Source organism: Chenopodium quinoa, unplaced genomic scaffold (assembly GCF_001683475.1).
Source record: "Chenopodium quinoa cultivar QQ74 unplaced genomic scaffold, ASM168347v1, whole genome shotgun sequence".
Lineage (NCBI taxonomy): Eukaryota > Viridiplantae > Streptophyta > Magnoliopsida > Caryophyllales > Amaranthaceae > Chenopodium > Chenopodium quinoa.
In genome coordinates this window covers 6,950,426-6,976,670 of record NW_018743331.1, presented here as the reverse complement: position 1 = coordinate 6,976,670, position 26,245 = coordinate 6,950,426, and the positions used below count along the sequence as shown (strand labels likewise).

At 33.7% G+C, this 26,245-nt stretch overlaps 1 protein-coding gene across 1 annotated transcript; it reads left to right on the top strand.

The window, feature by feature from the left end:
- The first annotated feature begins 522 nt into the window (after positions 1–522).
- LOC110737852 (multiple RNA-binding domain-containing protein 1-like) lies at positions 523–24,824 on the top strand. Its single transcript, XM_021918197.1, has 16 exons — positions 523–657; positions 1,315–1,366; positions 1,803–1,910; positions 2,023–2,137; positions 7,409–8,052; positions 8,172–8,303; positions 10,114–10,203; positions 12,775–12,895; positions 18,551–18,874; positions 20,288–20,352; positions 20,867–21,032; positions 22,216–22,320; positions 22,401–22,502; positions 22,628–22,801; positions 24,190–24,321; positions 24,513–24,824. Coding segments are annotated over exons 2-16 (2,421 nt in total). The 5' UTR covers positions 523–657; positions 1,315–1,364; the 3' UTR covers positions 24,654–24,824.
- Positions 24,825–26,245: the final 1,421 nt, after the last annotated feature.

Sequence of the window (26,245 nt, the reverse complement as noted above, 5' to 3'; positions counted from 1 at the left end):
TTTGATTAATGTAATTTCAGCCGTTTTCAAAATTTAAAAATAAAAAAAAAACCAAAAAAACTTTTTAACAAATTGTACAAGCTTTGGTGTGTGAAGATAGTATTTGAGAAATGAAAGTGTAAAGATAAACTAATACTTCGTACTTTTTAAAACAAGTTTACTCTAAGGGGCGTTTGGTTAGTCTATTTTTTGGATTGGAAGCGGATTCGATTAAACCGATACCGTTACCGTATGTTTGATTTGAAGGCATGGTAACATTTGGGGTAACAAATACCCTTACCCTCCTCTTAACAAATACCTTTTCCATGGTTAAACCAAACAAAAGAAAAGGTAATAGTTAAATGATTCCTTTCCCCCCTCTTATTTGTTTCCTTTCCACTCCTTTTCCATTTTCGAAACCAAACGCCCCCTAAACTCTTAAAAGGACTGCCCCGTCCCATAATTGAACGATGGTATAAAGACTCAGCCCATTTATTTATTAGACGGATCTAACCCATTAATAACTGTGGCGGGTCATGGGTCAGGGCTTTTAATAATCCACGGCGTCCAACCCATTGAATTGCTCTATTGAAGCGCATTCAACGTTCTCCATTGAAGCGCTGTTGCCGTTCTCCGTCGAATCTAGTTCTTGTATCCCCCATTGAAGCAGCTTCTGAGGTAAGTTGTTTGTATTTGTTACCATCATATCAAATATCCCTAAAATTATGAGATAATTGAATCAAATATCCCTAAAATTATGAGATAATTGAATCAAATTAGGTTGCTAATGTATTGCACAACAGTTTAATGTTAGGATTCAACTATAAAATCAGAGCTCTTTTCCCTGGGCTCAGGGCTGCCGCCCCTCCTGCCCTTCCTCAGGGACGGGCCTGGCCGCGCAATAGGCAAATGGGCAATAGGGGGTCTTGTGGCGTCTTGGGAGCGCCTGAAGTTGCACTTAATAAATATAATTTTTTTTGCTGTATATGCACTTTGGGAAAGTGAGCATCTTTGAATGCTCTTCACTAAGCTCAAAAAAAAAAAAAAAAAAAAAAAAGAAGAAGAAGAAGCTTGTACCCTTTTCGCCTAATGCATTAGGCACGCTATTTTTTTTATACACTGCTCCCATTTTTCCTTGTAATTCTCAAGTCCATGGTGTTTGTTCTTGTTTATTGGCTGTAAGTTTATATTAAATTTGTTGTGAAATAAAATATTTGGTGACTCTTGTTCTAGTATATTTCTGTATATTTGTTTGGCCTTTGACTACATTTTGCACTTCTTTCTAATTTTTGTTTCACTTGTAATAATGTGTAACGTATGCTCTTGTCTGTGTAGGTTATAAATATTTCAGACGCCAAGTGCCACTAGTATATGTGCAACGCAAGATGTATGTTAGCTACTGCATTTCAGATACATTATTTTTGTAAATATGATCAGAGAGCATTTTTCATTTTCTATGCACATCCAGTGTAAATAGTTTGAATATGTGTCGTTCATTTTTTTTTAATGGAAACCATTAAAATCCTAAAGATGTTCCCTGACATGTTTGAGGCTAATTAAGATTTTGGCAAAATTTTTAGCCTCATGCCTCTCCATGGATGGCAACAATTACTAAAAGCTGATCAAACTTTGCTACACTCCTATGGGGTGCTTTATATTCCTTTCATTTAATAAGATGACTTTCTTCTATTCGGCTACTCCGATGGGGTGCTCTATATTCCTTTTATTTTAATAAGATGACTTTCTTCTACTCGACTAACTTGTTTTTCCTTTGCTATTATGGGTACGTTATCTTGATTTTTATTATTTTAATAATTGTGTAGGTCTCGAATTATTGTGAAGAATTTGCCCAAATATGCAACCGAGGATCGTCTTAAAGAATTCTTTTCTGAGAAGGGTGAGGTTACTGATGCCAAGCTCATGCGTACCAGGTCAAAATTTTTTTGGGCTTTTATTGCTCCCAGTTTCATGGTTTCCTTTTGTATTTATAATTTATTGTCATTTCACGGAAAACTGATTGGTTGAATGTATTGCGAATTGTAGAGAGGGTAAGAATAGACAATTTGCTTTTATTGGGTACCGAACTGAGAAAGAAGCTGAAGAGGCTATAAAGTACTTCAACAAGTCTTTTATGGATACATCAAGAATTATATGCGAGGTTTGTTGCATATTTTAATGCCTTTTAATTTTATCTTCTTTTCTTTTAAAGAATGAAATGGTAAGTGGTGGTGTTGCTAAAAAGTTTGGACAAATAAAGATTCCGAATACAATAATGACATTAATGAGTAATATGCAAATTGTTCTTTTAACTGTATAAATTATTTATTCTTTACGGCTCAAGAAAGAATGAATATTATCTTACCTAGGAAATTGTATAATTAATTACCTATAAACTCAAAATTGAGCCCTCCATCCTCTTTTTAATTACATCTCTCTTAAGAATTGTGTAATAGAATCGGTTAGTGAATTGGTTGGATACCATTAAGTAACCATTGATGTTCCCATCATCACTAATTCCCTTGAGGCAACTTGTTCTTGTGCCAAATTGAATTTTGTACCGTGTAACATTGATGCAAACCCTATAACTAAGAGTGATTTGTCAAAAAAACTTTGAGTTGTGTTCTTTCTCCTTTGTCTACTAGTTTATATTATTTTTTGCTGTGAGATTTCAAAGTTTTTATTTGACTATTTATATTCATGTAACAAAAGGTTTAGTGACTAATTGAATAAAAAACCCCATAATTTCCTACTATTTCAAATGCATCTCCCTCATTAGTAGGTTTTTTTTTTTTTTTTTTTTTTTTTTTTACTAAACTAATGGTTCTAATCTAATTGTTCAAGTTAGCTGAATGAAAATTGGAAAGGGAAGGAGGGGAAATTGAGAATTAAACTCTATTGGATGAGGGATTGAGTTGGAAAATTGATGGAATCTATTTATATATAGGAAATCGATCTTGAAGTTTGAAGGGGGAAGATGAAGATTTATTGTTAAACAAAAAAAGATAAATGGCGAGAAGAAAGTGAATAAATGAAGATGTTAATTGGTAGCTTTGAAAGAGACGAAAGTATTCCCTTAAAAAAAAAAAAAAAGAGACGAAAGTATTGGAGTTAGAATGGTCGTTGATTGAGTTGTCTATGAGCAATTGATAGATTTTGAAATACCGAATGGGTGAAAAAAGTGATAGTGGTTATTTGGTATAAAATGATGGAAAAACTAATCTGCATAATTTTGTATAGAATGTCTCATGTGAATGTCTATTGTGATGCATCTTTACTCTAGCTGTATGTTTTTATATTCAATTGATTTTATTTAACATTTATACTTTAACTTTGGGATCTATTTGTTCTAATGGGTGGTTATAGATTTATAGAGGAAATATGAACTTGATAGTAGAGATGTATATGTATAGATACTTTCATAAGACATTTCTCGAATAATTATGCAGATATCTATTATCGCTCCTAAATTTATGACCCTATATCAATTGAGCTCGAAAATTTATCACATTTTTATTGTTACTAGTTGTATTAATAGTGGTGACTACATAACATTGATGCTTTTAGGGGTGCTTATGATGCGAGTCGAGCTTAGTGATACTAAGCTCGACTCGAACTCGATAGCCAAAATCTAAGCTCGATTCGCGCTCGAAAACTCGCGTGCTTCAAAACTGAAGCTCGAACTCGACTCGAGCTCGAACTCGGCACGATTGAAGCTCGAACTCAGCGCGAATGAAACTCGAACTCGGCGCGAATGAAACTCGAACTCGGCTCGAATGAAAATCGAGCCACTTGATTTATATATAAGTAATTAATTTAGCACCTGAAAAAATATCTAAATATCTAATAGGATATAACATTACATAAGGTACAATATTTTGCTCTACTCTTGGAAACACCAATGGGGGTGGATGACGCTTGTGGTCCACTAGAGGACTTTGACATGTCCTTCAAACAAAAAAGGGTGCGATTTTAATCAAATTAGTAGATCTATAAGTAGATCCAAAGGCACATGTTGATGCAACAACTTTTAGCAAGCTATTCAATCATTTGAAACTAGAAGTACAACAAAGTAGATAGTATCTCAAATCCCACAAAATCCCAAAATAACGTAAATCTGTACTTAAGAACACAATACAATGTAGAAAATATACAAACATAATCTAATCAAACTATATAATTCGTCAATTACCACAAAAAAAAAAGAAGCAAAAATAATTTCCAATTATAAAGTAATTAAGCTAAAAATAGAGAAATAGATGAATGATACTGATGCATACCATGGTTATGTCGTCTCTTTTTTCTCGCCGGAGATTTTTGTTCGCCAGGAGAGAGAGAGAAAGAGATAGTGATAGAAGATTGTAGCGGCTAATAGAGGAATTTGGAAATGTGGAATGATAGTTTTGTGTTTAGGGTTAATTTTTTATTATTTAGTTTTTACTACTTTAAATCTTGACCGTTGAAGTGCTGGGATGAAAAAATATCAATGGTTAATATTCGTTAAATTAAAGCTAAGACTTAATAAGTTAAGAGAATAATTTTTAATTTTTTTTAAAGTATACAAATATTTTTCAGAAATAAATGTAAATTATATCGAGCTTCTCACGAGCTTTTCGAGTCGAGTAGTGGCTTGCTCGACTCGACTCGATAGAGTCTCGAGTCGAGCTTATTCGAGTTAAGTGCTGACCGAGTTTTGACCGAGTAGCTCGCGAGTAGCTCACGAGTTGTCTCGTCTCATAAGCAGCCCTAGATGCTTTCATGTCTACATGGAATTTGTCTATTTTCTTTAGCTTCCATGATATTGTCATTCACTATCATTATAGTGCTGCATAAGGTGGTGCTATATTACCTAGACTAAGTTTTACTTGATGTGGTTTTGGGTAAGGAGGACCTTATCCTGGAAGAGAGAAAATAATGAGGGAAGAGAGTAGAGGACGATACCTTAAATCGCTCCACACATAGCTTAATTCCTTTTAGGAATGGTATATTGGGTCTGACTAGTAAGCACTTGATGTCACTAAAGCTACTAACTGAATATAGAAATACGTGCATATTTTTGTTTTGATGCAAATATTCCTTAACAAGCTAAACTCAAACCAAGCAACGCTTGGCTTAGTGGAAAATTTGCATATGCGGGATCAAACCCCACAAGTTGTACTTTGGGGTGAGGATTTCCTTACCCTTTTCCCCACTCCCAACACGGGTCAGTTTTGGCATGGTAAGCCTTCTTCTTAACTACCAAAAATATAAGTGTCATAGGGCTTGAATGGGTTCATTTGCAATGCTAGAATCTACCTAGGTGCACTACTAGGTTGCCTATGTCATCTTATCTAAAACATAAATAAACACTAAAATCTTTCAATTTGAATTTAACCCGGTCTTTAAAAAGCAAATTTGAGCAAAGGCCTTTAATCAATTATATATAAACTTACTCTAATTCAAACCCTAATGTGATAATCCTAATTATTAAAACCCTTATTTGGGGGCTGTTAAGAAAATGGTAAAATGGAGGTTTCTTGTATGACACAAGTTATTGGCCCATGGTGGCCGACACTGCGTCTTTTGGTAGTCGTCTCCGGTCATGAGTTTTAGGGAAGTTTCTCTTCTTTCTTTCTTTCTTTCTTTCTTTCTTTCTTTCTTCCATTTGTGTTCCTTGCTCTCTTCATTTTCTTTTGTTTTATCTATGTCTTTCTTTCGTCACCTTTCTTCTTTATAGTTCTCTTTCTTCTTGTGGAATACTTAAACATTTTACTATTGTTATATTATTTGTCATTTTTGCTTCATTATGGGCCAAACACCTTGCTAGTGACTAAAAGTCATGTGGCCTCTTCTTTCTCAAAAATGATTTCAGTAAAAGTTTCTATTTTCTGTATTAAATATTGTAGATTCTTCATTGATTTTTTTAATCATGATAAATTTCTCTTAATGGAAGTAAAATACTTTCTCTGCTTCAAATGATGGTTTTGTTTATCTTATGCACATTTTCCAATGCAACATTGAAGCACAAATATTTTTAAATATGTATGTTTTAAAATTAACTCCTACATTCTTATTAAGTTTGCATGTTTTAACTTTTGACACTATTCACAAACTCTACATTGATTAGGTGTTATGATAAAACATACTCATGTGAGGTCTTGATAGAACCGTCTCGATGTATACTTTGATAATATCCACTTTTTATAAATTTCTTTTATTGACAAGTGGAGATATTAATAGTTGAACTTATGTGTTGGCAAACGTGAAAATAAGAAACATGTCAACTAACAAAGAATGGAGTATAAATATTTGATATTGTGAAACTATTCATCGAGATTCATCAAACACACCCCACGTAATATTTTTCATAATAGGTTTATTGAAAAATTATTGGATTTCAATTTTCATTTGAATCTATAAAAAATTCAAATAAGATTATCAATTGTAATCAACAGGAGTATCACAACAAAAGCAAAAAGGAAATGAAAATGTATAAAAATACGACTTGCATTCACAGGGTCTGCATCTTTGCTATTTGCCATGTCCATTGCCTTTTAGAAACGTTAACATATGTTGGCAAGCGTGAAAGCATAAAAAATGAAAATAATTGGAGGAATTACATTTATGGATATTTTTTTTTCATGTTGCTGATTGGTACAACATTCCATGAGGGGGTCGTTTGGTCTATTGTTGTTTTAGTTTCGAAAATGAACAGATTGATGTAGAATTGATTTTTGTCGTAACAAGGCACAAATCCGCATCAACATTGAGAGATAAAAACCAATATATGGGTAAATATGACCCAAAAATTGGGTATAAAAACTTTCTAATAGAAAGAAGATGGAGGTTTATTACGAACATGAAAATATGAAATAGAAAAAACTAGCAAATAAACAAGAAATTAGGGGCTTACCATCAGCCAAAAGGTCGGTGGTAGCCCCTAGAACAACCATTTTTTTAGGGTTTTGAAGGAGGAAGAGAGAAGAGAGAAAGGAGAGGGCCTAAGGTGGAAAAAGTTAACAGTACTTTGACTTGGGATAATATTTATTGAATACAAAGTATAATTACGTAGTATGTCAAAAATGCTTTTTCATTTGAATATAGTTTGTTTGATAAAGCGGTATCACTACACCCTTGTGCATTAACGACAGTGCCATTGTATCCTAAACTTTCAAAATTATATTGAATACATTCTAGATATGCCTGTATGTGATACCGAGTGTACGTATATAGGTTTTATGTGATCTTTTGCTTCTGCCAGCTGGTCGTTTAATGTCTTTTAATTTTTTAATTTTTTTATAATAGTTTGGTAATCATTCATGACAAGGACAAACTATTTGGACTATTCCAAGGATGATTAGCTTTAATCTACCTTCTATAAATGTTTAAGTCAATTTTTTATTGATTTCAGATATACTGACTATTTAATAATTGTTTGGGGGTTTCTGTTTAGGTTGCTTGGAAAGTTGGGGCTATGGATATTCCTCGTCCTTGGAGTCAGTATTCTAAGGAGAAGCAAGAGATAAAGCCTGAGAAGAGCAGTAAAATTCTTAGTGGAAAAACTAAGCCAGACAAGAAGAGCTCCAACATGAGTAATGAGAATGATGACACTAAACTTAAAGAGTTTCTTCAGGTTATGAAGCCACGAAGCAAGTCGAAAATGTGGGCAAATGATCTTGTAGTTCCCACTCATGACCAAAGTGGTAAAGGTAACAAGGAGCATGGTACGTCAAAACAAGATCTCAAACAGCTGAACAGGGAAAAAAATTCTGGAAGGGAAGTTGAGATGCCTGATGAAAATCAAGTGCTCGTAGGGGATGATGAAGACTCAGATACAGATTACTTTAAAAGTAGGGTAACAAAAGAATGGTCAGATTCAGAGAGTGATAGGGATGGTGAAAACGATTTTAATCTTGATCCGTCTGAAGGTTATTTGGATAAGAAGGATTTTAACGAAGAGGGTATTGACGAAAGTGATTTTGAAGAAGCTAGTGATGAATTAATGAACCCTGGAAATGTGTCATCTAATTCTGAAGACACTAATGAAGTGCTTCAGTCTGGTCGCCTTTTTGTCCGCAATCTTCCCTACGCTGCAACGTATAAATTTTCCATTTTTCCTATTTTATTAATTCTATGTACACTAGTATTAGCAGCTAGCTAATTATTTTCCTTTGATCTTAGTTTTCTTGTTTTGTCTTAATTGCATATTTTCTCAGTGAGGATGAGCTGGCGGAGCTCTTTAGTAAATTTGGAAACATTTCAGAGGTCCATCTTGTGATTGATAAAGAGACTAAGCGGTCCAAGGGTTTTGCCTATGTTCTCTATAGAGCTCCAGAAGATGCTCTCAGGTAATTAATTTATTTGGCCTGCTGTGTACCTGCTGATATAACTGATTGTTTGATGTGGGAATCTTGTAGATCTCAAATAGAATGATTGCTATAAATCTTCATCTCATAACATGTCATGATTTTTATAAAATTCTAAAGGATGAAATAATTAATGAATTGTCGGTGCAGAATTTTCAAAAGGATATAATGGTCATTGGTCAGAATCTCATGTCGTGTAATGTCTAGAATTATTGTTGTCTAATGATTATTGGGCCATTAATATATATATATATTTTTTTCTATATGAGGTATGTATCCAAGACTTTAACAATAATGAAATATGACTCAAAAAATAGAACGGCAACAACGTATTGATTTATTGGATTAGATTAGCAGAAGTTTGTTTTGGATCTTAATATTTTTTAGGCAAAAATTGGCCACAATGACACAAACTATTGGCCCTGTGCATGGAGCAGCACATCCTCACAACCTTATCTCATGCACAAAGTATGGGGTATGGATGTGACGCATTACATAATTGTCCCCACTCTTTGGGTGATTTGCCGGAGTTGAATGTTTTGATTTTTTTTTTAATTTTTTTATTTAAATTTTTTTTTTTTCCCAGGTTTTTGCATGAGCTACTATCTTTCTTATTATTCAATTATTTTTAATCCAACTCCCAACCTCACATCCTCACATGACCTTTCAAAAATTAAAATCCTAGTCCTTCTCTATCTCTCGCTGACCACCATCTATATCATCTTCACCCTTCTCTCTCTTTCCTCTTTTACTAAGCCTTAGTCATCATTAATTTCTCTCCAATTCTTTCTGGCATCCTAACTAACAAAAACAGTATCCAAAACACAATGTTGAAAGGGTATAAGAAAAACATTTTCATTTTTCACTAACCCAAAAAGAGTAAGCAGAGAACCATTTTAAGAAAGAATTAGTTAGGGGAAATGTGATCCAATGACCACTGAGAGAGGATTTGAATGTGGTGAGAGTGGCGGAGTTGGTGGAGTTAGTGTCGATGGGGGTGATAGTTCGGAGGAGAGAGAGTATGATTGGGAGAGGGGTGACTGAGTTTAGTGGGAGTTAGTTGGGAGGGGAGAGAGTGGGATTGGGGGAGGGATGCAATTATGCAAACTTAGGCATCTAGGTTTTTTATGTTTTTGCATTACTTTTTTTTTTTTTTTTTTTTTTTTTGCAATGCTTAGTTTAGATTTGGCTATTATCCCTTTGTCCCCCCCCACCCAAAAAAAAAAAGAAGAGATTGGGCTATTATCATTTTTTGATCTTTTGGTTTTGACTTGCTCATGGGTATGATCAAATACTCTAATTGGATTTATCTTGATTGAAGTATTGTATTTGTTGTTGTTGGCTGCAAATTGGCGCTATTTGTTTTATATTTTTAGGTTTGTTGGTTGGTGAACAAACGTGGATGAGGAGAGTGTTTGTGGTGGTTGTGGCAGTGAAAAGAGAGTGTGGAGATTAGGTTTGAGCTACTTATCTTAGGTGGGGCTGAATTGCCAAAGTAAAATAAAAGGGTTTAATAAGTAGGGGAGGGAATTAAAAAATTTAAAAATGCCAAAAAAAATGAACAAATTTGAAACATGGAACTCCAGTGATTATCCGGTGGGAGAGTCATCTATGTCCTTGTGGCACCCATATCACATACTTTGCGCTGGGGTTTGCACCAAAGTTCATGTACCAGGGGCAAATAGCTTGTGGCCTTATTTGCTTTTTTTTTTTTTTTTTTTTTGTTTGTTTGTTTATAATATATATACTTGGGTAACTTAATTTTTTTTTTTTTTTTAATATTATTTTTCAGGGCTTTAGAGGAACTAGATCATTCAATATTCCAAGGTAGATTATTGCATGTTATGCCAGCTAAAGCAAAAGATCCGTCATCTAATCAAGGGTAAGTGTCTAGTAAACTTTCCTTTGTTTTATTTGATTGCCAGCAAATCCTGAAAGAAAAGATTGCATGCCATGCTAGGATAAGCAAAAGATGCTTGCAAAACTATAACAAAGTTTCTATATGTGGGTTGTTGACAAGTTAAGAAATAGGTCATTTGTTAAATCCTAGATATCAAACAAATTAGTAAAGCTCAAGCAAGATACTAGTACTAATAGCAAGCACGAGGTCGAACCACGAGGGAAGGTGAAGCTAATTGCAATAGTTTATGATTAAGCTTACTCCGAAGTCCTTCAAATGATGCAAATTAAGTAGGAACTCAAATGCTAAGGCACTAACGAGTTGGGATCCACATGATCACTAGCAATTGAGATGAATTGGGGAATCAATTAATCATTATAATGTAAAGAATAGAATGTAGGGAGCAATCAAAAGCAATCAAGAACACTTTCTCAATTTCCTAAGCCTAGACCTCTCTATGACTTTTTCCAAAGAGAAACTTGATTAAAATTGCTATCAATTATGATGATCCAAATTCACATTCCCTTGCCAAACATAGATCAACATGCTCTTATGCTTATCAACAAGAGTAGCTAATCCTTATTTGATAAACAACAAGCAAACCTCATCTAATCACCTTTAATCGGAAAGTAACTTTGATTAATTTCCCAAATTCTACTCAAATCACCATCTAATCATGATTCACCCTAATCCTTAGCTAGGAATCTACTCACTAAGCATGATTATACTACATTCAAGCACAAAATCAAACAAAAGCATTATCAAAATTGAAATTGGGTAAGAAATTAATTAGAGGATCAATTAAGCTAATCAAATCAATTAAGATCAACTAATACCAAGGAATTCAAAGTAATTTCCAATGCAAGCACAAATTAAAGTGCAAAAGTATTAAATTTTTCTTGAAAAAGATGCTAGAATTGAAAGGAAATCTTGAACAATGCTTGAATTAATTGCAAATTGAAGATCAAATGTTGAGATTACACTATCTCTCTTCACTTAGTTGAACTAAAATTGTACTTAAAATCTTCTTAACTCAATTACAAAAGGTCAACTTCTATTTATAAGAAAAGAAGAGAAAGAAGAATTAAAACCGGGCCGCACAGCTAAGCGCGTATGCACCAGGCTGCTGCTCGCGCGTGCTGAGGGGTCATACAATGCTCGAGTGATAGCAGGTACGAGCGCGTGTGCGAGGGTGATTATGCAGCTGCGAGCAAGGGGGACATAGCAAGGGAAGGCTCATGCAAGGGCTGTGCGTGCGTGCTGGTTAGTGATGATGCTAGTCTGATTCATTTGCCCAAAAAAAATACCAATTTGGTGGGGGCACACCAGGGGCTGTGAGAGCAGCCCAATAGAGCACCAAGCTGAATTTTGCTCCTTACTCTTCCTTGCTATTTAGCTCCTCAAATGCTATAGGCTTGGTTCCATGACTTCCAAAATTTCTGGAAAGTACCTTCAAATCACATCTCGAGCCTCGACTAAATCCTACACGTAACGAGAGAAAGACAGTGAAAGAATAAAGGATGAAACAAGCAATTTAAGCATGAAAATGTAAATTAAGCACTAATCCATAAACCATATTTAAAAGAGACGAAATCTAGTATTTATTGGGAATGAAAGCTACAAAAAGGGAGAAAACAAGGCTAAAATACTACCCTAAATGTGCCATTGATGGCACTCATCAGTTGTTTAGAATTTAAATATTGGTTTTTTTAAAATAAAAAACTATAAATAGGAAGCTGGAAGCACTGAGAAATGCATTTATGACTATATGAGGTCCCTTCAAGTTCAGAGGCTAAGAGAAGGGAAAGGGAAACAGAAAGGGGAACACTAGGGAATTATGAATTGCTTCAATCGTCCCTCGAGAAATCGGGTGAGAGGGGGGGGGGGTTCAGTATTATTTTCTTTCTCCCTCTCAACAAACTGTAGCTGACTATTATTAAATGTGTATCCATAAAGATCTAGGTACTAGATTTTAATTCCCTTACAGAATAACTCTTCTGCTGATGATGTCGTGGCAAATATTGTGGCTTTCTGGTTAGTGCTTGTGGTCAGTTGGTGGCCAGGTTTTGATCTTAAAAGTCTTCAGATTGGGAGCAAATATATTTGTGAGTAATTGGGAAAGAAATGGACGCAAATATGTATCTGGTATCTGAATAGGAATAGGTCATCAATCAGTGACTGAAAAATAGTTTTCAAGGGAAGGTTTTGGTGATTGCGAAATATTTCTCTTTACCTGTCAATAAGAATCTTATTGTATTCAATATTCAATATATATCTTTATCTTGTTTTGTTATTTGGTGGTTTTGGTGTAAGTTTGTGTATATTTGGACCAATCTAAACCCTATTCCAGCAAGATTCATGCTGAGTTGTGCTTCAATAAGATGCCATATGCAGAGAATTTTGTGTCTTGATAATTCATCCCAAACGAAGTGAACAAATAAATCTTTACCACAATTCCTACTATAATTTTGCTTATCTGTCTTATGGCAGCATTGATTCATGGATTTGTATTGGGAACAATTTAATAATTCAAAACTGAATAATAATTTTCAGAAATCTTATTACGGAGGGGAAAACCAAAACATTGAAGGAGCGGAGGGTGGAAGAGAAAAAGGCATCAGAAGCTGATGGCAATACTCAAGCTTGGAACAGCTTGTTTATGCGTGCTGACACTGTATGTCTCTATTTCTTTTATGAAAATCTTTGCCCCATTTGTTATGCTTGAATTTTCAGTTGTCATGCTGTTGTACTCCTTTTGTCATAGGAGTCTGTTGTTTGTGTGGTCTGTACAAATGGTACTTACTTGATGCTTATTATCGTAATATATCTTAGTATATATGACTCCTAAAGTGTCTGTGCTGCAAAAAAAAGTTTGTCATTGTTTGTGCTTCCTGTCGGGTGTAGTGTTATGTTTAACTTTAAAAGCTATGTGCTATGATGGTGTTTGTGTGATTCTGGAGTCTTAGGTGCTGTTGGCGTTTTTTACATGTTGGGCTTTGGTTACTTTATAGGTGCAAGTGGTGTATATAGCTTCTGTTTGGACTATCATTACAGGGCATTCCCTATAGTGCTCTGTCCACTGAAATACCTAAATAATCAACTACTCTCTGATATAATCCATCTCTTTTTGCTGATTTTGTTTTAAATAGAAATACAATTCTTCCCTTAGTTAAACTCGAAATCTGGAGATTATCAGCTATATGGGTCACTCAAATCTTGATTGATTAACGTAATAGGCTCCTAAGACAAGGTGGAACTCATCATTGATCTAAAAGGAAGATGTCATTTTGATAATTGGTAAAAAATATAGCTCTCTTAATGAGTTTATTATTCTATCATTTTCTGAATTTTGTTTTTAATTGCTCACGGGGCCATGCGTCCTGTATTGAGTGTTCTTTGTATGACTACCTACAAGTTCATTTATCTTACCTGCCATATGTAGCCTATGACTGTTTGGGTATTTGTATATTTGTATGCGTGCCCATCTTATGCAACATCACTGCGACGGACTGCATTCTCTCTAAAGTTATCTTAAATCTCTTATTTGCAAAAGAATGAAGCTCTTGGAAAAGCTTTTTATTATGATCCAAATCATCCAATAGAAAGGCACAGGGCGGTTCAATTGCAATTTGCAGGGCATGGAACTTCAGTACCACTATATTAGTCAAATGGGGGCTGGTTTTTGGAATCTATAAGTTAACTGGCTGTCCCTTGTTTTTTTGTTTGGGTTTGCATTTTTTTTTTTTAAATAACTATTTTCTGTTTTGTTGGCTGTCCCTTCCTTGTGGGCTGTCAACTGTCATGTAGCGTGTTTGATGTTGGTTTACCACTATAAGCGGATTCAGAAAGTGACGGGGTGGAAAGGCTGGTTTTCATCAGGCAAGGGGGAAGGAGGGGCTGGATTTTGGCAGGAGAAAGTAACAGTGTTGGGGAGGTGAGCAAGCTGGAGAGGCTATTGGGAAGAGAAAAAGGGTGAGGACTGAGGAGTGTCTTAAGCGTAGCAGTAGTTGGAATGGGAGAGGAGGAGGGCAGTTGCTGAAAAGGGAGGATTGGGAAGTAGGAGGGGGAGGATTTTGATAAGGAAGAGGGAAGAAGTGGGGGAGGGGAGAAGGTTCTCACTATTTTACTGACTTTTGAGTTGTTTTTAGGGTTATAAATTGAGTTCTGTATCTCAAAAATGTTGCCTAGCAGGAATTAATCTTAAATAGGGATATCTTGGGGAGTTTGCTTCTCTAGTGGGGTGCTAGGTAAAAAATTGGCAGTTTAGCTAACAATGTTCATAAAAAGCCTCCATTCACAGGCTATTTATGAACATTGTATTTGATAATTGAAGTAGATATTGGATGCTTGAAAGAAGGTATCTATTTATTTGGGAGGGAGAACTACCTTGATACATTAGTGTTTGCCATGTATTGTTCTTTATGCTACCTCATTTTTGGTAATAAAACATAAGGTTTGTTAAGGTTTAGTAAAAAAAATATGCAATCAGTTGCGAACAAGGTTGAGAATTTTTTATTTTATTTTTATTTGTTTATATTGGATAAATTCTAATTGTGCATACATCTCCAACATGACTTTATAGTTGTTTTGTGGCTAACTTATAGTGTTTTATGGCTAACCTTCTGATAAATAAATAAAATTACTTACCATGTTAATCCAACCAACCATTAATCCCCCTCTCTCCCTCTTCAAGCCAACAACAAATTTAAGTTCACCGCTGCCCCCCCCCCCCTCCCTTTCCACTACCCGGCCACCACCTTTTTTGGCCTTCCCACTGCTCCTCCTCTCTGTTTTTTCACTCATAATATCTTTTTGTAGTTTTAAGGGTTGGGGGTTGGGTGTTTATTGACGGTTTTTAAGAGGTTGGGGCTTGTTTTCTGCTGGATGGGAATGTTTTTGGGGTAGGGGTGGATGGTTTCGGATGGGTGTGGGTTGTTTTGGATGGGTGGGGGTGTTTCGAGGTGGGGTTGGGTGGTTTCAAGTGTGGGTGGGGGTAGGTTTTTTTCCGGGTGGGTGTGGGTTGTTTCGGGTTGGCAGTTATGGCTACTTGGTGGCTGGTTGCTGGTGGGAGCTAGACGGTAGTGGTGGTGGCTGGACAATGGTGCAATGGGGTGGTTCTTGTAGCTTAGCTGGTTGGCGTAGGTGGTGCGGTGTTTTTTAGGGATGAGTTAGTAGGTTTTAGACCAAGGTTTAATATTGCATTTAACGGCTAGGTTAGCCATATAAAATACGATTTAGGGCATGTTTGAGATGTATGCAAAAGAAGAGGGTCACTCTAAAATATGGCCAAAAAATTTCACCGTATAGAAAGTGCAGTAATTAAAGGCCACCATGTAGAATATCTTAAAAATTATAAGTCTTTCTTTCTCTTGTTGTGTGGGGCTAGTGGTAAGAAAAGAGTCCATCTTTTTGTAAAGAATGAAATTTGTTGTATAGCTGGAGGAGGTTTTGGGTTTGGAAGGTTGGTTTCATAGAATGTTGCTGTGATCAATGGCTGTGGCATTTACCTGTTGAACAAAGTTATGGCTTTCTGTTATCCAGAACAAGTGTGAGAGTATGGGTATCCAAAATGTGTGGATGTTCCGTGTGCTGTATCAGTGACGTATGCATGTTGATTGCATTAGATTTTAGGAGGATTTTAGGAGCAAATTTGTATTCATTTTTCCGCATTACAGGACACTTCTGTATCTGCTTTCCATGCTAACAATGTTTACTTATAGATTCAAGGAAGTGGGTGGTTTTGGTTTGGTTATCTTTACCTCTGAGGTATCCTTTTTTCATGGTTGAAAGATTCAGGTTGAATGCTAAAGTTCTTAAGAGTAGAGCTTTTGTATGGACTTTTGAAGTTGGGTTGGTGAACATAGCTCCAAAGGAAAAGGCCGGATATGGCTATTTCACTGAATATGTGTATGTTGTGTTGTGCCAATAATGAGTTTTATTCACATGTCTTCATTCATTGTGAGATGGAAAGTAATAATTGTGGGCTTTGGAAGGGCAAAGGAGAATATATGGCTGTAATTCTCTTATGCTGATTTTGAGGGGTTGACCTGAGTTTTGGGTTGCTGTGAGAGCTACTTCTTTAACATCTTTGCGGGGGCTTTTACAACTCATTTAGGGATGTCTAACGGAATCTGTTTCGGTGCTTTTAGGACAAGTTATTCTCTGTTTTTAACTAGGGATGTCAATGGGGCGGGGCAGATGCTAGCCTTCCCATCACCATCCCACCCAAAATTTTCATACCCATCCCCACGGTGCGTCTAAAATTCATCCCCATCCCCGCCCTGACGGGTACAACTGCAAAACCAGCCCCGCCCCACTCCCACTTTGATATCCACCCCCACCTAATCCCCACCTAAGACCCGCCTAATCCCCGCCTCCCAAATACATAATCCTTCATAATTAATAAAGATTACAAAAAGAAAAAATTATTGTTAATATTACACATTTTTTTGTTTATAATATAAGTGTATAAGTATTATATTTACTATCTTATTTTACATAATTTTTTTAAAATTTTTTTATTTTATAAAATAGTATAGAAGTATATAATTTTGTTTTTAAAAATATATGGATGTCGGAATGGGGCGGGTACGAAGTGGGGCGGAGCGGGGATGGGGCGGGTACAACCTAAAATCCACCCCCGCCCCATTATCCATGACGGGTATGATTTTTATCCCTATCCCGCCCCATCACCCGCCAAACCATGGGGCGGGTCTCCTATTTGACCCGCCCCACTACCATCCCTATTTTTAACCTCAACTTGTTCATTTACATGAAATGGTTTGTCTAATATGTGCCCATGGACACTTGTTAATTTACAAAAATAAATATAGTCCGGCTACACAACATAGTACTTGAGATTATTCTAGAAACTCCTTGTTGGGTTTATTCTTTTGAACATTTTGTTTTTAAAAATTCATTAACATTTGATAAAATAAGTATCCCTGCTTCCAATTTTTGACAGTTATCTGTTTTTTACTGTTGTATCCATTGTACTAGAATCACCATATGTGGTGCTCTGCATATCCATTATTGTACCATGCGTCAAATCAATCTGCGTACATGTACAATATGTACCCCGTAAATATCTAAAGAGTGCAATTAAATTCGTTGGAAAATTTCTTCAACATACATGTCCAACTTTCTCGAGGAGCTTCACTTTTCTTTTGTTTTCCTTTTTTATAATCATTACGGGTTATGGATTAGGGCTTGTGCATTTTGTTTCCCTTGATCTTGGTTGTTATAAATTGAACTAATGACATGTTTTGCATGCGGTCCACTAGATTTGAATCGAATTATCAAGGATTTTCTAATTAATTATTATTATTATTATTATTATTATTATTATTATTATTATTATTATTATTATTATTATTATTATTATTATTATTATTATTATTATTTTTTTTTTTTTTTTTTTTTTTTTTTTTTTTTTTTTTTTTTTTTTTTTTTTATTATTATTATTATTATTTTTTTTTTTTTTTTTTTTTTTTTTTTTTTTTTTTTTTTTTTTTTATTATTATTATTATTATTATTATTATTATTATTATTATTATTATTATTATTATTATTATTATTATTATTATTATTATTATTATTATTATTATTATTATTATTATTATTATTATTATTATTATTATTATTATTATTATTATTATTATTATTATTATTATTATTATTATTATTTATTATTATTATTATTATTATTTATTATTATTATTATTATTATTATTATTATTATTATTATTATTATTATTATTATTATTATTATTATTTATTATTATTATTTTATTATTATTATTTTTTTTTTTATTATTATTTTATTATTATTATTATTATTATTATTATTATTATTATTATTATTATTATTATTATTATTATTATTATTATTATTATTATTATTATTATTATTATTATTATTATTATTATTATTATTATTATTATTATTATTATTATTATTATTTTTTTTTTTTTTTTTTTTTTTTTTTTTTTTTTTTTTTTTTTTTTTTTTTTTTTTTTTTTTTTTTTTTTTTTTTTTTTTTTTTTTTTTTTTTTTTTTTTTTTATTATTATTATTATTATTATTATTATTTATTATTATTATTATTATTATTATTATTAGGGTGCGAGATACAATCTGGGCCCCCACTCCTCTAGCTATAGCAAAACCTATCCTAGTGAAAAAACATAGTGTGAACACAAGTTGTCAAAAAAGAAGTTTTTGCATTATTAAGACAAGTTAAAAGAGAAAGTGTTTACATTATTTAGAGACAGAACCTCTGGCTGTTCTCAATATTAGCATTGATTAATATGAGCTCATTTTTCCACAGATTGTAGAAAATATTGCTAGGAGATTTGGAATAAATAAAAGTGACTTTTTAGATCGTGAAGCTGATGATCTTGCTGTACGCATTGCTCTTGGAGAAACTCAAATCATTGCTGAGACTAAAAAGGCTTTGACAAACGCTGGAGTAAATGTGGCTTCCTTGGAAGAACTTGCTACTAGGACAACTGAAGGTGTAAAGAGAAGTAACCATGTATTACTTGTAAAGAACTTGCCTTACAGTTCAACCGAAAGTGAACTTTCAAAAATGTTTGGCAAGTTTGGTAGCATTGATAAAATTATACTTCCTCCAACCAGAACATTGGCCTTGGTAAGTCGGTGAGATGTTCAGAAGACATTTTTTTAATTTGAGTTTAATGCAATTTCTACTTGTCTCAATTACGATTTTCTAAAGCTTTAATTATTTAGTTTAATGTCCACGTCGATAGCTGGTCTTTCTGCTGGATGATTGTCTCTATTGTCTAGCATATGGTTCCTTTTTTCTTATCAATATGCTAGACATTATCAAGACCCCTTGTTTTAAGGGTAGAATGAAGGAGGGGTGGGGGTGGGTAATGTAGTACTGGAAATGGCTATGAGAAATTGGAATTAAGCAGTGACTGCAAACTTTTCTATTTCATTTGCAAATACTGGTAACTAAAAGTTTCAGTTTGCTATTTTTTTCAAATACTGTGGTAGGGTGAGTGTTGGCGGTGAGGCTTGATTTATTAATCACCACCATATTCTCTCTTCAACTTAATCTTTCCTTAATGATTTACTAATTAAGGGTTCGTTTGGTATCACTGTGGTTTTCTGTTTTTTGGTTTTTTTTTTTTTTCAAACTCATGATATATGTCATATAATGAAACAAAAATTAGTCAAACTAATTAAAATCATGATACTTTTGAAAACTGACAACAGAAAAGTGAAAACACCTTTTTCTTGTTTCCTGTTTTTGGTTTTTTGTTTTAAAAAAACTGAAAACTGAAAACAAAAAACAATGCCAAACAAGCCCCTATCCGTGTGGATCTCTTTGTTGCATATAAAAGTTAACAGAGGTAGTAATTATATAATTGAAGAAATAACTATCTGAATTTAAATAGCAATAACGAAAGGATTCTTCACTGCAGAAGGTATAAAAACAACTTATATCTCCCTCTGAAGTATTGACAAAGAGATAGAATTGTGTGGCTTGTAGAAGCAAATGTAGTGGGCAGCTAAACTTGATTGATGTCTCTATACTTCTTTAGAGGTGATGGAGAAATGGAATTTGTGATTTAATGTTTGACGAGTAAATTAAGGTTTTGCGGGATTATGTATTTTACTCTTCTTTTAAATTGCATAAGAACCATTGTGAGTTGAATGGTGCAAGTTGCCGGTTGCTTGATGGTGTAGCAGTAATCTCAAGTTAGAGTCATATCTTAATTGTGGTTATCTAGTACCTTTGTGATTAATATTGAATGTCATGGCAAAGATTAGGTTTTTTTTTTTTTTTTTTTTTTTTTTTTTTTTTTAACTGCATTATGTGGTGTGTGTAATTTTCTGTATTGTGTACTATTAAATTAAGCTTAATAAAGTTATCATAGTGTTACGTCAGATTTGGTAACTCTTATGGCTGAGCTGCAAGGTGAAAATGTTTGTTCAGTTTAGATTTCATGCATATATTGTCTACTGGGAATTACTTTGTATTTTATAATAGTGAAATTTAATATGATGGTATACTTGTTCACTCTTGGTAATTTAGGTGATCTTTCTTGAACCAGCTGATGCCCGTGCTGCTTGCAGAGGCCTGGCATACAAGCGTTATAAGTAAGTCTTATGTGCTACTATTTGAAGTTGATAGATGTAACCATTTCTTAATTTTAGTAATGTTTTTATTCAGCCTTTGGCAAGCGAAGTAAATTTGACTCTTAGTATCCTTTGTCTCAACAGCAGTTAACACTACTAAACCTTTCCAAATGATTGATATTCTTTTGAAAAAGACGTCAACTTTCTCTGTGTGTTTACTCTCATGTTTTTTCTCGCATGTTGACCATTAAAAGTTATCATCTTAATAGCAGATTGACTGGTCCTCAGTATAAATGATAATGCCTCATTAATCCTTCCATTTTTAATTCCATACTATTGTAGCTGGGGAAGGTGATACAGCCAATTTCATCTCTGCTTGTTGATCTGAATTATTGGATGACATTGTGTAACCACTGGCACTAACCATTCACCCACGATCTGTTAATGTTGCCATGTTTTGACCTAGTCTGTTTTTTTTATGGTACTGCTTGATTGCTAAATGAAGGTTTGATCTTATTGTACTTTCTGGCTCCAGAGATGCTCCACTGTATTTGGAATGGGCTCCCGATAGCATTCTTAGTCAAGATTTGGACATTGACAAGAGTGATATGATTGTTGGTGAACAAGAAGCTAAGAAGGTTTCACTTGAACATCAAATTAAGGAGATATCACAAGATGAATTGGATCCTGATCGTGTTGAGGTTTGACAAATTACAATTTGTTTTCACTATGTTGTTTTGGCCAATCTGTTATTATTTGATAGGGTCTTAATAAAATGATTGGTTTATTTATTATGTCTTTTCTTGTTGAGAATAATGAAGAAGTAAAGGGGGACTTGGGGAGAGAGAGGGGAAAAGAAACAATATTCGATCTGTATGTCGATTTAGAGATAAAGCTATCTTTTTCCGAGGATTAAAATCAAAAGAAACAAAAAAGGAAAGATTAAAGAGAAGGGGACATGTGGTACTAATGGTGAATAAGAATAATCGGCATATGTATACATTAATTGATCTCAACTCTCTTGGCTATTTGAAAGATTTCATCATCTCACTGGCGTGCCTAAGGACCTTGTTTCGCTTCTCAACTAAAATTTGAATGCTGGGAAAACAAATTGACCAATAACCTTTTATTATTGTGTAATATATCACTGGTGGCTCGGAAACCCATCAATGCAGCTGTAGATTTGACAATAGGTTGTTAGGATCAGGTTCGGGCTCGGCTTTGGTAAGGAATCGTCCAATTTGGTTTTGAATTCGATTTGATTTTATGGCCAATAGGCTTATTGTGATAACACAGTCATTGTAAGACACATTGATGGTCGGGTTGGGTTGGTGTGGGTCAAGTTTGGGTTGGTGTTGTGATTACGGGAAGAGTTTAAGTTTTGGTTCGGGTAAGGTATTTGGGTATGTTAGCTTTGCCTGGTCTATGTAGGTGTACAACAAACCCTTTAGCAAGAAATTGTTGGAATATTTACGTCAAACTGTTAGTGTGCGTTGTTAGTTAGCTCCCAAGTAATTAGTTTGTGCTAGTGGAGTCATAAAAGTAGTGGGTTTAGTGGGTTAATGTTAGGCATGATCTAATGATCATGGGATTATGGTCCTAACTTTAGCTTAGTTTTGCACGATATATATGAGTACTATGTAGTATGTTTTACAGTGGATTGAATACAAGTTAGTATATGTTATTCTTTCCCCTCTCAAATCTCTATTTATAATTTCAACAGAGATTGCATTTTTGTGAAGGCTCAAGCTGTCAATTTAGTTATGGGCATATCAGAAGCAAATGGCTTATGATAGGACTGTTAATATGTGATTAAGAATTGTGTTGCAGTTTATATTATCCTTATTTATTTATATTTCTCAACTTCCATTTGTTTCATTTCAGTCGCGTTCTCTTTTCGTGAAGAACTTGAATTTTAAGACAACTGATGAAACTTTGAGGAAGCATTTCAGTGAAAACATGGAAAAAAGGAGAATTCTAAGTGTCAAAGTGAGCATGTCACACTCTATTAAAGTTTGAAAACTTTTACTTGCAGTAGCTTGTGACACTCAATCTTGTTCCACCTCCAGATAAAAAAGCACTTGAAAAATGGCAAGAATGTTTCAATGGGATTTGGGTTTGTAGAATTTGATTCTGTCGAGACAGCAACAAATGTATGCAGGGATTTACAGGTAAAATAACTATTATTTTTGCTCTGTTTATTATTGTCAACCTCATTCATTGTAAGTTATGGAAAACATGAAGTTTATTGTGATTTTGTAGAGCTTCCTCCAATTGTGTTTTCGGTTATTTGTAGGGAACTGTGCTGGATGGACATGCTTTAATTTTGCAACTTTGCCACGCTAAGAAGGATGAAAAAGTTCTGAAGAAAGCTGGAAATGATCAAAGCTCAACAAAAATAATAGTAAGAAATGTAGCATTTGAGGCAACAGAAAAGGATCTCAGACAGTTGTTCAGTCCGTTTGGTCAGGTAAGATACTTTATTCTGGTAAAGCTGCTTCTCAAACCAACATCTATACCGAGGACATGTCATGACTTTTAAATTATATATACACAGTACTTTTTTCGTTTTTTATTTTACATAAACTTATTTGCAAACTCTATTTGATTCCTTTGTCAATGTTTTTTCAAACTATTTCTGTGTTTTAACTCGCATGTATTTTTATTTATTTTTTATTCTCTTAAACCTATTAAAACATCCCCAAATTTAATAATTATGCCTGTATCGGTTTCCGCTTCTCTTTAATTGCTCACTTTGTTTTGTTCTCATTTTTCGTCCACTTTTATATTATCGCTTTTCTTTTTGTTTTTCAACTACAATTTTTGCGGATGCCTTTATGATTCTTGCTTGCAGACTCCAAATCAATTTGGGACTAAGGCTTTGTTGTTGTTGTAGTAGTAGTTCTGCTAGGACTTTTGTACTCTGTATTTTTCCCCTCACCCCCTTACAATAATATTTGTTGCTGTATACACACTGAAGGGATATTGTCAGATTATTGGGTTGGTGTTAGTAGTTAGAATTCATTATTTGTTTGAATCAGTACATGTGGGGCTGGGATGAGCCTACCTATTTCAGTCAAACCGATCACTAAACCCCTACATAAGTCAAAAACAGTCAAAAACCAACTCGATCCAACAAGTCAACCAAACGAACACACTTGAAAAAAATTTACTCTTTAATTCATTACTCTCCATTGTTTTTTAAAGTGCCCCTTTTTTGACCGGCACTAAGATATACTTTCTCTATTTCACAAATATTGCAACAAGGAAGAAATTACGCATCCCAAAGCACATTTTTTTTAAATATCTATAATTGTATAAGAGTAAATAATATAATAAGTTGTTATTGTGAAAGTATTTTACGAGACGAATCTAACAAAACCCCACATAACTATATTTTACTTTACGTATAAATCATAATTTGTGGTCAAACAAACATGATAAATAGTGCAAAAGTCCACTTGTTGCAATATTACTAGAACGGAGGAAGTAGAAAGTTAGTTGAACTAAATTAAACATTGTGTGAGTGGGTCAATTGGGGAATAAAAATTATTTATAAGAGTTAGGCCTTATTTTTTTTGTACCTTTTTCTTTTTTGCTTTTCAATGAACTGAAGTAAATTTTGCTAAACTTACTGAACTGAAAATATTTTTACCGAATTGAAATTATATTTATAATTCTCTAACATAAGCAATTAGACCTAATCCACAACAATGGTCAACTCAATTTGGTACTCCTCCCTTCCATGTATTACTCGTCCGTTTAAGTCAAGTGTTTTTTGTAGTATGATTCTATTTGCCGGTTTTTTTATTTTGGAAGTTACAATTTTGACAGCAATAACTCTTACATGTGTGACAGATAAAGACCCTGAGGCTTCCAATGAGATTTGGGAAACACAGGGGTTTTGCATTTATCGAATTTGTCACTAAGCAAGAAGCTCAAAATGCTCTCAATGCTCTATCGAGTACTCATTTGTATGGGAGGCACCTGGTAAGTTTTACTTTTGTTTATATTCTCCTATATTCTTTAGGTTTCATGTAGTTTTTGCTGCAATGCTGTAAATTAATCAAACAGAAAATGTTGTCACATTTTCTTCAATGTTCATGGTTGAATTTTGCTCTAGCCATGTAAATGCATTAGGGTTTTTTTTGCATGAATTCTGAACCAATTTTATTCTTAAGGTCCTAGAAAGAGCAAAAGAAGGAGAAACTTTGGAAGAACTTAGGGCTCGAACTGCTGCTCAGTTTGCTAACGATGAAGAAGGGTTCCAAAATCCAACCAAAATCTCTAAGAAAAGAAAAATTACAGCTCTTGCTGATTAGTGAAGATTATTATTATTATATTTTTTATTATTATTTTTTTTTTAATATTTTTTATTTTCTCTTCTTGTAAGCCTCTAATTTTTGTTTATCTTCTTTGAATAGCTTAACTGTGCTTGCTACGGTTTTGTTTAATTTGTGTTATCTCATTTTAGATTAAATTTTCTGTTATGATATCATATCTAATCTAATCTAATCTAATCTAATCTAATAAAACTTAAAAGCACAACCAAATACTTCTTCGATCTTTTTTACTTGACATATCTTGACTTTTGCACTATTCACATTCTCTTCTTGACCGATTTTTATGATTCATATGTACCAAAAAAAATACTTTCTCTATTCCACAAATATTGCAACGAGGATGAAATTACGCATTTCAAAGCACATTTTATATGTTAAATATCTATAATTATATAAGAGTAAAAATTATAAAAAATTGATATTATAAAAGTATTTTACGAGATGAATCTAACAAGACCAAACATGAATATATTTTACTTTACGTATAAATCATTATTTGTGGTAAAACAAGCATGATGAATAGTGCAAAACTCTAGTTGTAATATTACTAGAACGGAGGAAGTATATTTTTGCAAGATCTTGTTAGAATCGTCTCAATAAGTATTATAACAACATATATTTTTTATAATATTTACTCATTCATTAGAATTACAGATATGGGTTGTTAAAGTTATGTGTTGGCAAGTGTGATAACTGAAAATAAGTTAAGTAAAAAAAGAACAGATTTAGTACTTTAGTGATAAAAATTGTATCTTGTAACCTTGGGAATGTTGGATTAATCTTCATTAGAGGCACTTTTGGTTAGAGGCGTCAATTCGAATGATTGGAATGGATCTGATGAAGTCAGGTCGGGTCAAATTTTAAAGTTGAGTCAAAGAAAACGAAGTGCAATTGGACTCCTAAAACTGCATAGGTAGTTGCGGCAAGGTATGGGATCGAGCTTGCTTGTAGGATGAGTTATGACAATGTGATGCTGGAGGGCGATTCCTTAAGTGTGGTGATGGCAATCAGACAGAAGCACGAGGGTGCGGCACCCAATTTTCATTTCTATGAGGATATTTTTCGTATGTGTAGTGCTTTTGTAAGTCGCCAATCGCGACAGTGTTAATCTGATGTGGAGATCACCGGAGTTACAATTTTTCTCGGCACAAATGATTAGTGTTGTTTTTCGTAGGATTCCGATGTAATCATCGGGGCTACTCCTTCAATTCCATGCATGATTTCAAACAGAATTGTTTTTTGTTACATGATTAATTTCGAATTGGATTGAAATTTAGAAAAAGTACTTTCCATCGAGGTTCAATGCGAGGTATGTAAATTTTCGAATTAGGTCTCTTGTAAATATCCCTTTTCTTTATTAAAAAAATCCCTAAAAATCGAATTGAATTTTGTTGTTGTTAGTTACTTGATTTGTTTTTAATTAAAAATGCATGATTAAAACCTAATAAAAACCAAGAAAATTAAATTTCATGAATAATTTCAAATTAATTAAAGAAAAATTGTATTCGTTGGCGCTGTTGTGGTGCTGTTTTGCTTTCGCAATCTTGTATAAATATTAATTACACATACTC